Raw genomic sequence first — 14,640 nt, forward strand, 5'->3', positions numbered from 1 at the left:
CCTTGAACTAGTGATGGACGCAGAGCATCTCTAAATAGTAAGCATAAGGGGAGAATCTACCCGAAGGTTAGAAAACCATTTCTCCTAGGCTGACGGGAAAGGAGAACTAAGAGAGGGTTGGGAGTCCTTGGGGAGAGAATTGGATTCAAAGGAGCCCCAAGGACGGATTTTAGAAGCGATGTGCTGGTGTTTAACAACTGCTCTCCAAGGGGAAAAGTATGCGTGTGTGTGTGTAAATTTTACTGGGATGAAGAATGTGTTGCACAAAATTTACAAATAACAAACACTTTACTGAAAATACTCTTTATTATAAATTCTATATCACCAATTAATTCTCACAGAATGTTTATTATTTTTTGCCAAACTATTGTATGCACAAACAACTATTACTGCCATTAATCCATGAGTGGACAAAATTAGACTGAATAGTTGCCTGATAACAAGACCACTCAGCAAGAAGTTGCTCACTGGTTCCGACATGGACCCTGGTTGAAATTTCTGTTCATGTTAATTTGTCAGACAAAAGTATAACAATGAAGATGCATGTCGGAACTCCTTCATCAATGACATGAGCAATGTGCTTGCTGCATTGGATAACAGCTCACATCCTGGAACAATATTTCCTCGATTTTTTGTGACACTCCCAATGTACTGGTTTTGGACTCAACAGGCATACTTTTGAGTTTATTTTGCACTATTAACATTTCAGCCATCACATTCTTAAGACTGTAAAATCAACAAAACAATAAAACAAGCCCTGGTTTGTAATGTTCCCCAATCTCTGTGGTACAAATACATTCCTCAGAGCCAGTTTCAAGTGACCAACATGACGTCATCAAAGACGGGATCAGGAAAAAATGCTCAATCTCTCCTCTATGTCTCTCATAAAATACAGCAGATATAAATGACCTCAAGAGCACAGATAATAGTAAAATGTGGTAAAATAAAAAGAAGTGATGAGTTTTTAGTATTTCCTTTGTTTTTTAATACAATTTATTTAAAGTTTAAGTAATTTAATTTCTTGTAATGGCTGTGTTTAACCACCAGCTTGCAGAGATCCTGCAAATTTAACAATCAGCTCCCACAAGCCAGTACGAGCTGGCTCCGGCACACAGCTGGCTCTAAGGGAAGTACAGACACCCCGGCTTAAAATGGTTCAACTTACGACTTTCTGACTTTATGATGGTGTGAAAGCAATATGCACTTGGACTCTGAGTTCTGACCTTTTCCTGGGCTAGAGATACGCAGTATGCTGCCCTCTCGTGCTACAGGACAGTGGCAGGGAGCCTCAGCTCCCGGTCGGCCACCTCACCGTGAGGGTAAACAACTGATACTCCACAGTGTATGCATTTTGTTAGACGACTGTGCCCAGTGGGAGGCTAATTAATGTAATTGTTCTGAGCATGTTTAAGATAGGCTACTCTAAGCTATGATGTTTAGTAGGTGAGTTGTTATTAAATGCATTTTTGACTTTACGATGGGTTTATTGGGATGCAGCCATGTTATAAGTCAAGGAGCATCTGTATCTAGAAAGGAGAGGAGATAGATCATGGGACCAGTGTCCTGTGGGGGCTGCATCAGCACCCAGGTGGGCGGGCATGGCGACAAAGCTTCGTCCAACGTCAGCACCCTGACCTATTCTAGCTCTTTATTCTCAGCATCCAGGAACTCCTTGCCAGTCCCCTCTAGTGACTTCTGGCCTGAGCTACCTGTTCAATCTCTATCTGACTCACCTGTTGGGGGACAACCCTCTACAATGTCCCAAAGGTGGGGGCCTAGGTACTGAGGTGAATGGATGCCTCTCCCGAACTCCCTGGCTAGCTGAATGGGACCAGTTGAAAACCTTCCTAAAGGGAGACAGGGTTAAATACACCCTGGGGGCATAATCACCCCCACACTGAAGACATGGACACTGGAGCCTGAGAGAGTTGCTACTTGCCCAAGTCAATAGCTGCCAAGAGGCACAGGCAACACTGACAACCAGGTTTGTCGGCCTCCAAAGCCACCTCCTTGCTGCACAAAAAGGCAATCAGCGCCATCCTGGTATCGGCTCCGGCAGCTCATTCCATGCTCTTAGATTTTAGTGCATATGATTCTGGACTTCTATTGACCTTTCTGCTAATAACTTATGTCCCCCAGAGAGATGATGAGCAACTTGAGAGCAAGTCCCATGTTGAGTTTTTGTTGTATTACCAGCATTTAGAATTCCAACTCACTGGTGTCAGAAGAGATCTGAGGAACTACCTGGCCCAGGTGCCCTACTGTACATATGGGGGAAACTGAGGCCCATAGTCATAGAGCAATGACACCAGCAAAATCAGGACTAGAACGCAAGCCTCCTGTCAACCAGTCTGGGTTGCTGGTGAATGGTAAGTATTCTGGCTAAGAGAATTAGAGGGGTGAACAAAACTGACATCTCAGAGCCAAATAAACAGGCTTATGCCTTGCTGAAAAGTCTCAGCCAGATGAAAAAAGAGAGCAGAGAATACGGTATCCTCAGCTGGATTTAGGGATGATACCAGGAGAGACTTCCTGCCAGGACTGGTACCCCAGAGATTCTTTGAGAATGCCCAGGGAACAATGGAAGCTCCGTAAGATGTTCTCATTATAAGCACTGCAGAGATGTGCAGAGTTAATGGGGAAACTGAGGTAAGAAGGCAGCTCCTCAGAAACCCTCAGAGCCTGAGACTGAACATGAAGATGTCTGGGTTCTCAGACTTCCGCCCGTTTTACCCTAATACAAAAGGCCCCCTCTGGAGCAGGGCTCAGTCTCAAAGGACCCCGAGAACTTGTGCTCCGGGGCCCAGGCAAGCAGGAAACTGGAGACTGTTGGCCAAAACCATGGTTCCAGCATTTTCCAAGCAGAAGGACTCCTCAGGAGGCCGCAGAGACCTTGATGCGGCTGTACTGGACACCAGACGTGCTCTGCCTGTGGCCAAAGCTCGGGGCAAACCTGTCAGGCAGAGAGGAGAACCTGTCAAGCAAGGGGCCTGGGCTCCCTGCAGGAGGCGGGAATGGAACATCCTTTGGGATTCCCCCATCCCATCCCCACCCCACTCCTACCTGTCCCTTCCTACTTCCTGCCTTAATAGGCATTTCCATCTTCTGAATTACCCAATGACTCCTCTGGGTCTCCCTGTGTCTGTGCTCACCCCCAGGCGTCCCCCTGGCCCAACGCTGCCCTTGGCTACAATCACATCCTGCCTTAGCCCAAAGCTGGCTTCTACCTGCCTCTGCCTCCTTTGCTCTCTGTCCCAGAGAAGGGACCTGGAATCTTCTCCCAAGAAAACCAGTATGGCAGAGATCCAGGTTGCTCCTAGTATCTGTAGCCCCTTTATGTCTAGTAGCAATGCCCCTGGTTTTTAGCTGGGCACACGGCTACCCAGATTACAGGCTGTTTCTCAGCTACCCCTCCACAGAGGTGTAGCCGAGTCCTGGCCAAAGGGCTGTAGGTGACCCATGTGGCTCTCAGCTGTGTCCTCCTCTCCCCCTTTCCCTCGCAGGGATGTGGTGGGTGGTTCACCGTCATGGGCCATGTGAAAAAGGTAACAAGAGCAACAAGAGAGATAGAGCCTGGGACCCTGGATGACCTCCTGGGGCACAGCTGCCCTGCACCCCAACATTTGGACTATTCCAACCAGCCAAACCTGTCCCCTAACTAAGAGAGCTGGGCCACTGAAGGGTTTGCAGAAAGTATCACCCAACTACCTGGGAGTGTTCAGCTGGCAGAGGACACTCTGGGGTGGGGTGGATCAGGTTAGAGGTGTTTGCTTTGGACTAGTTCTGTGTCCCCTCAGGGGCAGGGTTGGGGTGAGGCTTGGCAGGTCACTGCAGGGAGGCAATTTCTAATTCAATATTAGACCGATTTATGTTTCCAATCTTTTAGGGCCTCCCAGGAACAGAATGTGCAAGCAGGAACTGGCGACTCCCCTTTACTACAAGGTGCATTTGCCAAAATGCTTAGGATTATAGTGTTTTTAGGTCCCTTCCAATGCCATTCCTCTCTTTTCTAATTCGAAGAGCCCAAGGTCCCATGGTAGTAAGCTTCTCTACTCCACTCTATGACCTGAAGACCTTATATGATCTAGCTCCTACCCACCCGGCTGATCTGCTAGTCTATCCCTCCTTCCTCCCTCACTCTGTCCAGCCACAATGGCTTCCCCATTGTTCTTTGCATATGCCAGGCACACTCCCGACCTCAGGGCCTTTGCACTTGCTGTCCCCTCTCCCTGGAATGCTCCCCCCTCCCCACCATGGTTACACAGCTGCCTCCTTCTTACTAACTTACATTGCACCTCCTCAGAGAGGCCGTCCCTCTCTGACCACCTTCATTTTAATTTAGCCACCATACCCTGCTCCTCCCTGCCCCTCTCCACCAACTGGGCCCACTCCACCTGTCTTGCTCAGTTTCATTTCTTCCAATTACACATCGCTAAAGGAAATGCTGGTGTTAATGCTTATGTTGGCTTGCTTATTTTCTGTCCCTCTCCCCCACTAGAATGAGAGCTTCATGGGGACAAGGGCCTTCTCCACCTTATTCTCAGCCATATAGTCTATGGCCCACGACACTGTCTGGCACATAGTAGGGGCTTAATAAATACCCACCGAGTGAGTGTATTAGGCCCACAATTCTTTGTGTGAGAGTTTAAAAGGCCCCAGGCATAATGTTTGCTCTCTCCAAGCTTCCACGACTCTAGGATTCTCTGCTTTGAGGAGTCTACTCTTCCAACCTCCTGGGATTTCACAGTTGCACGATTTAAAGATTTAACCTGGGCTTAAAGTCAAAGGAAAGACACAAAACCAGCTCCAGGAAACCAGCCCCTGTATGAAAACAGGACAAAATGCACGGCGTCCGGGCAGTACGAGAGGCAAGAAGAAAAGAAAAACGCTCTCTGAAGTCCTGCAGCCGAGTGCTCGAGTGGGATGGGACTCCCTGCCCCTCCCGCCCCCAGGCCCGCCCTGCCCGCCTTACCCTCTCCTCTGGAATTGCTGGTCTATCTCTGCCAACGACTGGCCTTTTGTTTCAGGGACAAATAAGTAGATGAAGCCCAGGCCGAGGACAGCAGTCAGCCCGTACAGCAGGAAGGTCCAGGACAAGCCGATGGCGCCTGGGAACAGGGAGGGGGGTGGGAGAGTGGGCGGCGCAGCCAACTGGCTGGTTCCAAGTCGCGCGTGGAGACTTGGTTCGGCTACAGAGGCTCCTCCAGAAGGTCGATTTGCTGGCTATTGGCAGTGGATGTGAAGACCAACAACTGTCAGATCAGGCCCTTAAAGCAGGAGTAGGACTAACTGTCCCAGGGCCAGGCAAAGGGTCACAGCTCGGACCACAAGTGCTGACAAGGGCATCTTGTCTTTTCTGGGGAAGCCCACTCACCCACACCTAAAACTCGAAGCGGTGGGATGTGAAAACGTGAATGGAGGGAAAATAACATTCCCCTCAGCGGCGAAACAGCTGCAAGAGGCAGCCATGGCAAAGCCCAGATCCGAAACGAATCCCCTCCCTTTGACACCAGTTCTCCTTTGGGGAACAACTCTGCCCCAACTTCCGGTCGACTGCTCGGGGAGGAAGTCTCCATCCCCCGGCTCCAGGGCGAGGGTACGACCCAGGCCTCGAGCCTGGGGGTGGAGGCAGCCCTCCAGCCACAGTGATTGGTTCAAGGATGGGCATGTGATCTTCCTCAGCCAATGAGAAGCAGCCCCAGGTCTCGGGGACGAGCCACTGGGAAACACATGCCCTCTTTCCCTTGGGGTGCCAGTCGGAGGAGACCTACTGGCGGTCATCTTTGCCACCGGAGGCGTCTGCCTGAAAATGAAGCCCACGGTGTGGGTGGCAAAGTACAAGAGCGATGAAAGCTGGCCACAACTGTCCTGGGGCCTCTGGATCAGCCACGCTTGAAGACAACGGCCCTCCTCACAAAAATACTCCCTTTTGTTCATAAACAGGTTTGCATCAGGTTTTCCGTCATTTATACCCGGACCGCTAAGGAAGCCCTGGCCCTGCCGGGAGGACATTGTGCCTGCTTGTAGAAGGCACTGGACCAAGGAATTAGGTCAAGAGGACTCACCGATGAGGTCGAGGAAGGAGAGGCTGATGAAGAGGTTGGCGGCCCAGTTGAAGCTGTTGCAGAAGGCGAAGGCCCTTCCTCGGATCTCCGCGGGGTAGATCTCGCTGAGGACAAGCCAGGTCACTAGGACAGGAGTGCAGGCAGGGCTCCTAGGCTGGGGCTGGGGCCAGGGCCAGGGCCCGGCACCCACGGCCCAGCAGGCAGCCCTCCACCAGAGTGATTCCAAGGGTGCCGGGCACCTGACCCCACCGTCTCCGCCGCTGTTTCCGCGCCCGGCAGTGAGAACCCCTTTAGAGTGACCAACAGTCCCGATGGGATGCCTGGGACACGGGATTTTAAGCATCTTGACAAACCAGGATGATTGGTCACTGTATTCATTAAATCCCCTTCAAGTAAAGTTTTTTGACTGAGGCAGCTATCCAGGAGCAAATGCAGGTTTTATGAAGCCTGAAGCCTAAATGACTTGGGAGCTTTTTTTTTTAAAGTTAAGAATATACAAACATAAAATCAGGCCCCTGCCTTCAAAAGGGGTGTCTGCAAATAAGCGAGGGGCCCTGAAGTGAAAGCTTCACTGGCTTCACGGTCAAGGCCCCTCTGGTGTCCTTCTGAGACCCTGCAGAATACTGTTCCCACGCTCTGCTCTAGGAATGGGAGAAAGCTCAGAGTTACCTGCAAGTCCCACCTACCTGGTCCAAATCCAAAGGAGAAGGCGCTTACGAAGACCATCATGCAGACCAGCGCGATCCAGTGCAGCAGGGCACGCTCTGGGGCAGCAGAAGGCGGGGCCTGGGAGGCGGCGCTTAGGGCTGGCCCGGGAGGGCTTGTGGGGTCCCCAGCTCTGGGGTGACGCCTGGTTTTCTCAGAGATTGAGGAGACTGGCTCCTCTCGGTTCTTGCTGGCTATTGGCAGTGGATGTGAAGACAAGCCCATGGGCAGGTCAGAGTCTCCAGGGACGTTTGATAGCCTGGTGGCATTGGGCACGGCCAGGCAACTTGGGCCTGAGTCCATGGGCACGGCAAAGCTGACGAGGCCTATGCCACTGACCGACAGGGCCATAAGAGCACAGCCAGTTAGTAACAGGGCCCTGCGGCCCACTCGGTCCACTAGCCCCATGGCAGTCAGGGTGGCTGCCACCTTTACAGCGCCAAGCCCCACTGAGGCCAGCACAGCGGAGGATCCGCCACGGAAGCCGACCGAGTGAAAGACGGTGGAGGCATAGCACAGCACATTGGGCTGACCTGTTAGCTGCTGGAAAAGCACCAGCCCCAGCCCCACGGTGGTCCGGCCGCGCATGTTATCCCGTTCCCTGAAGAGGTCCAGAAAGGAGTATCTTGGCCTGCCCAGGCCGAGCCTGGTGGCCTCACCTCCCTGGAGGGGGATGAGGTCCCTGTGCACTACAGCCTCATCAGTACCAGCAGGGAGAATGAGGAGGCTGAGGGACTGCAGGAAAGCAGGTGCAGCTGCCCAGCCGAACATGTGCCTCCATCCCTGGGGGACGCTGGCCAGCGCATAGTTGAGTGCGTAGGAGAGCAGGATGCCTACAGTAATGCCGGCCTCGTAGAGGGACACCAGCAGTCCCCGCTGCCGTGGCCCCACCAGCTCCGACACATAGATACAGCAGGCCATGGAGGAGAGGGAGATGGCAAAGCCAGCTGCTGAGCGGCCCAGGACCAGCCAGGCCAGGGAGCCAGCCAGGCCCAGGCTCAGGCTGCCTGCCAACAGCACCAGGTTGCTCCCGAGGATGGCATGTTTCCTGCCATAGCGATCGATGAGGAAGCCCCCCACCAGGGAGGCGAGGAGAGCCCCCAGGAGCAGGCTGCCCACCAGGAACTCCTGCTCTAAGCAGCTTAGCCCAAAGTCAAGTTGCAGTGGCAGCAGCGCTCCCGATATGACTGCCAGTTCATAACCAAAGGTCAAGCCACCGAGCAAAGACACAGAAGCACACAGGGGCAGGAGGGGTGGTGGGTGGCCTGGAAAATAAAAGTAACAGGGGCTGAGGTCAGAATGGTTCCTTGCCAGAGCCTCCATCCATCCAGCCTCCCCTCCATCTATCAATTGCTCTATCTATTCATCCAGCTACTCCATCCATCCACCTATTCATTTATTCACCCTTACTCCATCAAGCCATCTACTCATAATGCACCATCCATCCACTTCTTCCTTCATCCATTCCTCCATCCATCCATCTACTTGATCCATTCACCCAGTTATCCATCTACTCATGCATGCATCCACTCCTTCCTTTATTCACCCACCTCTTTACCAATCTACTCTACCCTTTCACCTGTTAATCCATTTATTGGTCCACCTATGAACCCATCCATCCTTCACCCCTCCATTCACTCCTTCCTTCATCCATTCACACAACTATTTATTGATCAATCTACCTTTCCTTTCATCATATACTCCTCCGTTTATCCATCTACTCCATCCACTGCATATTCATCCACTCATTTGTCCATTCATATACCCCTTAATTCACCCAAACATCCACTCATGTATTGATCCATCTATCCACAAGTACATCCATTCATCCCTCCATCTTTGTATTCCATCCCTTATGTACCCATCTACGCATATACCTATCCATCCATCCTTCCATCCACCCACCCATTCAACCATTCATTTAAAAACTTATTTATCTGGCATCTACAATACACCAAGCTGTAATCTTGGAGCTGGCAATACAGTGATGTTTTCAAGGACCAGCCATTCTAGTAGAAAAAGGCAGATGATGAACAAATAAATATATGCTATAACTTACAGAACAGGGAAACGGGATTGAGAGTGATGGAGGAGTTCTATTTTAAATAGGGTGGTCAGCTAAGACCTCCGAAGAGGAAAATTTGAGCAGGTATCCAAATGAAGTAAGGGTAAAGTCATATAAAATCTGAAGAAAAACATTCTAGACAGAGGGAACAGCAAGAACCAAGGCCCTGAAGCAGGACAGGTTTTGGTATATTTGAACAGTAACTATTAATATTAATAGCTAGTGCTTATATGCCACTTATTAAGTACCAGACCCTGTTTGAGGAGCTTTATATTTATTTACTCACTTAATTCCTCACTTACAACAATCTTATTACATATTACTATTAGCGTCATCCTCCAAGGTGCAGAGAAGTTAAGAAAGTTTCTCATGGTCACACAGCAAGTAAGTGGCAGAGCAGATGTAGCTAGTCAGTGCAGGCTTTTAATCACTGTGCTGTTCAAGGCCAGAGTGGCTGGAGCCCAGTGAGAGGAGAAGATGAGGTAGGAGAAGTAGGCGGGGGCCAGATCATGAGGAGAATTGTAGATCATGAAGACAGTGATGAATTTCACTGCCAGTGGGTGGAAGGAAGCCTTTGAAGACTTGAGCTGGGGAGAGAGATGACCTAGGGTAGCCACCAGCACACATGGGTATCGAGCTCTTAAAATGTGGCTCATGTGATTAAGGGACTGAATTTTCATTTTATTTAACTCTAATTAATTTAAATGTAAAAATAGCCACATGTCACTGGAGGCTACCATAGCGACAGTTCAGCTATACGGTTTACTTTGATTTTTTAAAAAGATTTTTTATTTATTTTTTAGAGCGAGGGGAAGGGAGGGAGAAAGAGAGAGAGAAAAACATCAGTCAGTTGCCTCCTGTACAGGCCCCAACCTCGGACGGGCCACAACCCAGGCATGTGCCTTGACCTGGAATCAAACGGGCAGCGCTTTGCCTTGCAGGACAATGCCCAACCAACTGAGCCACACCGGTCAGGGCTACTTTGGACTTTTAATTCACATATTTAAACTTAAATATCTCTGAAAGTATCTAAAGTAACCTAACACTATCTATCTCACCTCAGGCCCTTCCTGAGCTGGCCCCAGCCAAACCACCCAGGCCTGACAACATTCATTACATTGTAAGCAGATGTTTTGAGTGTTTTCTCTGGACCAAATGAGTGAGTGCTTTATTTACAATCACTCATTGGCTTCTTACCTCAACTCTTTAAGCTGGGGTTTTGTATTATTTGTGAAAGAATAAACCTTCAGAGAGGTGAAGTGACTTGCCCAAGGTCAAAAGTAGTAAGTAGCTGTGCCTAGATTCAAAGCTAGGACATCTGGCTCCACGGTCCCTTCTTTTCACCACTCCATTAGAAAACCTTGGCATAATGTGATTTCAATGTGTTCTCTCTTATTTCTGACTCTCCTCATCTCTGTTAGGCAATGTTTGTGCAAGGCGGGGGAGTTTCATGGGTGGAAAAATGCCCCACTATCTGCTCGCCCTTCCCATCACCCCTGCCCCTGAGGGAAATAACCTCCTACTGTTCACTGGCGGGCCTTGTCCCACCTGTTCGTGGCCGTCAATAAATGCCCTGAGATTATGCCGCCCAGGTCCTGCCTCGCATCACCTCCCTTTGCCCCACCTCCCACGGTTCTTGGACTTTACAGCCACAAAGGAAGGTTCTTCCAGGCCATGTGAGGCAATCAAGTGAAAGCACAGAATCTGTTTGCCATACCCTGGGTTCCTCTTGTGGTGAAAGGGAACCAAGCCAAAGGGTTCAGAGGCAAAGTTGACTGTCTACAGGTTTTCCTGGAAAACGCATCAGAACAGATTCTAGCCACAGTGGTAAGAGAACAGCAAAAATAAACATGCAATGAAACAGTCATAATAAATAGCCATTTATTGAGCATCTCCTCTTGCAACTTTGGGTGCCTCCTCTCGATTCATCCTTGTAACAATGCTAGGTGGTACAGCTACAGCTATGCCCATTTTACAGATAAGGAAACTGAGGGTCAGAGTGTTCTCACAGCTAAAAAACAACAGGATCAGGACTCAAACAATGACCCATATGACTTCCAGACCCACACATCTAAGAGCTTTGCTCAACTGACTTCAAGCAAGAAGAGCCAATCAGAGATATGCGGGGTGTGAGAGAGAGAGAAGGACACAGCGGGCAGAGGTAGAGGGGGAGTGAAGCTCTCAGGGAAACTTTATGTCACCAAACAGTGAAATGATGCTGCCTCAGGAGCCGTGAGAGACAGCCTCAAAGGAGCCAGGGCCATCAGACATCATTCCCACAAGTCTTCCTCAACTTTCCAAGCCACATTTGTCACTGCTGAACACCTCTACATTCTCTTTTCCTTGGCTCACACCATATTACAAGCTCATCAATGTGTCCTCCTTATTAAATTAGGCAGGACAGAGACACTGTCTCTGTGTCTCCAGGGCTCCAGCTTCACCCTGATACCCCAGAGGAGCTCAATGAGGTTTTTGCTGAAAGAATCAATGAATGAGTGGGGGACCAGGGTAGCATCACCACGTGGCATTCCAGGGGCTGTGTCAGGGTACATTTGAACCTAATCTAATGCTACGTAGAAACCAGAGGGATCCTGTGACAGCCTAAGTCAGATGTAGTCATTCTGCTCAGAGCTCGCCAAGGCTCCCTCTTCTCTCTAGAAATAGCCACGGTCCTTACAGTGATCTTCAAGGCCCCGCAGCGTCTGCCTCCTCTCACGCCGCTCCTCTGGCCACGCCGGTCCCTTTGCTGTTCCTCCTCACTCCAAGCTCATCTCAACTCAAGGCTTCCCAGCCGCCATCTCTGATGGGGAAGCCTCCCTCTCCATGCCCGGGGCTCCTTCCCTCCTCTCTTTGATCAAACATCACCTCCTCATGAGCACTCCCCTGAACCTCTACTTAAAATTGCACCTCCCCGAAGCATCCAGCACTTTGTGTTCCCCTCCCCTATTTGTTTTCCTCTGTGGTCCTCATCACCAGCTGAAATAACTATATATTTTACGTATTTGTTGGTCTCCCCTACCAGAATGTCAGCCCCAAAGGAACAGGAATTGTTCGTTTATTCAGTTGTGTCCCTGACGCTGAGGACAGTACATTGCATATGGTAGGCACTTAATAAATACTTGTTGACTCACTGACTGAATGAATGAATGAATGAACTCTGGGGATGTAGAAGTCCAGAGAGGAAGGATCTTGACTCTTGAGCATCTGGTGGGGTCCAGGGCCTGGGAGGGGCTGTGGGTAGGAATAGAGCAAATCCTGGCCCCCAGACTAGGACTCTGGAGCCAGAGCTGGTCTTGGCCGACAGCTGTGCCATTACCCTGTGCACACGAGGCTGGGTGGTGCAGAGGTCAAGAATGCAGGCAGGGGCCATACTGCTGGGGGTTCTATCCCAGTGCCTCTTCTTCACAACTGTGACCTTGTGCAGTTCACTTACCCTCTCTGAGCCTCTCCATCTGTATACGAGGAAAGTAGTAATACCTGCCTTATAGCCAGTGTTGGCTAGTGTGATGCTCCACAGAACAACCCAGAGTTTTTAAAACACAATTTAGGTCATGTCCCACCCAAGCTTAAAACCCTCTCTAAATAAAAGCCAAGCTTCTCGCTACAGCCTACAAAGTCTTGTGTAATCTAGCCCTTGCCCACCCCTCTGACTCCCCCCTTGCCCGCTGTGCTCCAGCCACCCTGGCCTGGACCACATCCACTCACTCTTGCCTCAGGGCCCTTGCACTTGCTGTTCCTTCAATCTGGAAGCCCCCCTCTCAGATCATAGCAAGCCCACTTCTTTTGAGTCTGAGGCTCGTGCTGTCAGTCACCGCTCAGCCCAAAAGCAGAGAGAGAGATTGGATCATAATTTCACTTTTATTAATTTCAGAGGCCAGCAGTCTGAGAAGGTAGCGGGTAAAAACCTGAACTTCCACCTCTCCTTGAGCTTTCAGAGGCAACTTTATAGGAGGAAATGGGGGAATTTGGAAGGAGGAAATTCCAAGGGGGAGTGCAGATGTGCTGAGTTTCTTTTGGGAGTACGGGGAGGGGAGCTGGAAGGACAGTCAAAAAAGTAAAAAAAAGGGAAGGCGCAGCTTCTTCCCCAGCGGGCTCCCTTTGTTCCATGTAGCTCTCTGCTGTCATAGCATTCCTGTCTCCCAGACACCTGTCGTTTATGGCCGGGGAGGTTCTGTGTTCTCTGCTTAGGGAGCAGAGGTATAAACCATTTGGTTAGGGGAGATAAGGTCTTGCGATTCACCAGATGGCTGTAAATTGCTCAAACTGTTTGGCCCTGTTTAATTTTCCTTTCTCAGTTTCCCCATTCCTCTCGCCCCAGGAACCTTCCTAGCGCCTTACTACCCTTACTACCGGCCTCAGCCTCTCAGCTCCAGCGCCCCCTGGTCCGGGAGGCCCTCCCTTCCCGCTTACCTAAAGAACCTGCCGCCCTCGCCACAGTCACACCACCTCGGTGTCCCACCCAGTCCCCAGTGTCTGCCACACAGTAGCGAAATGAATGACAGAGTAACTCTTTGAGGCTCTGAATCCACAGGAAAAAAAAAAAAAATGCTTTGCTCCCCTGGAGCAATGAAGAAATTCCGGACAAGCACACACAGTGCTGCATTCTAAACTCCTCTGTCTCCCTTTTGTTGAATTATTTCCAGGGCAGAGGTTTTGTCTGTTTTGTTCACCGCAGCATCCTCAGGCATGAACAGAGGTGTTGGGTGAATTGATTAACGGATTTTGCTCCTTGTGGGTCCTCTATTTCTTCATCTGCAGAATAGAACAATTTCACTTGCCTGGGCTTGTTGTAAGGCTTGAAGCGGTTAAGAGAGGGCCTGTCCCAAGTGAGCGCTCCATATTAAGGAGCTCTTTCAAGTCACTTTTATCTGGGCAGAAAGGAGCTTGGAAGGAAGGGCGCCCAAGTCCCTTCCCAGGCCCGAGGCAAGGCCTGGAGTGCGGGGCTCCCTGCCCGCCGGAGTGGGCGGTATCTGGTCAGGGGGTGGGGTGCAGCCAGGGGCGGAGGGCGCGCGTACTGATGGGGTCTCGGGCACTCCCTGGCGGGAAGCGCCTGGTCGCGACTTACCCATGGCGAGCGGGACACCCGGGCGTGCTGCGGGCGCTGAGGGGCCAGGAGCGCATCCCCGGGCCGCAATCCCCACCGTGGCCGCCCACAAACTTTCTGACCGGCCCGCCTCCGTCCCTCCCTTTCTGCCTGCCCGCCCCCAGCGCCGCTGCCACGTAGGCCGGCCCTGGCCCCCTGTGCCTGGAGACACAGGCGAGAGAGGGGCGCCGGGACCTGGTTGGAGGCTCCCGCTTGCTGTCCTCCAGGAGAGGGATGCCTCCTACCGTCCTCGCTGCCCACTGTCATCCCTGTTGGGGGCCCACCCATGCATCAACCCTTCCAACACCGCCCCCCAGCCCCTCCCCCAAAGCAGGAAGGAGACTTCGCAATTACTGCAGTCCACCACACACACACACACACACACACACACACACACACACACACACACGTGTTCCTAGGGTAATGGGGACACACACATACCCACTTCGGCCTCTCAGACACTCCTCCGGGGATTCACCCTTGATTCATTGGACACAGGTTTGGACACGTCCCAAACGACCACAGATCTTGTGCTCCTAGGCCTTGGGGATGGGCTGGGAGAACAAAACAAACAGGTTTGTTTGTTCTTGTGCAGTTTGCTTTCTAGTGGGGAAAGAAGAAAGTTAAATAACAAGCCAGAGAAATATCAGCTAAGATAAAGGCTAGGCAGAGAACTAATCTAGGGCGACAGGGTAGGCGGGCGCACAGGTGGCTGCTTTAGC

The 14,640-nt window shown here is 51.0% G+C and overlaps 1 protein-coding gene across 1 annotated transcript; it reads right to left on the reverse strand.

The window, feature by feature from the left end:
* Window positions 1–327: 327 nt before the first annotated feature.
* Window positions 328–13,993, reverse strand: SLC2A10 (solute carrier family 2 member 10). Its single transcript, XM_054573646.1, has 5 exons — window positions 13,901–13,993; window positions 6,752–8,035; window positions 6,066–6,188; window positions 4,973–5,108; window positions 328–2,953 (listed from the first exon to the last, which is right to left on the reverse strand). Exons 1-5 carry the CDS (start codon window positions 13,902–13,904, stop codon window positions 2,875–2,877), a joined length of 1,626 nt encoding a protein of 541 aa, XP_054429621.1. The 5' UTR covers window positions 13,905–13,993; the 3' UTR covers window positions 328–2,874.
* Window positions 13,994–14,640: the final 647 nt, after the last annotated feature.

This window comes from Pteronotus mesoamericanus, unplaced genomic scaffold (assembly GCF_021234165.1).
Source record: "Pteronotus mesoamericanus isolate MK-2021 breed Mesoamerican mustached bat unplaced genomic scaffold, CSHL_Meso_final contig_25, whole genome shotgun sequence".
Taxonomy (NCBI): domain Eukaryota; kingdom Metazoa; phylum Chordata; class Mammalia; order Chiroptera; family Mormoopidae; genus Pteronotus; species Pteronotus mesoamericanus.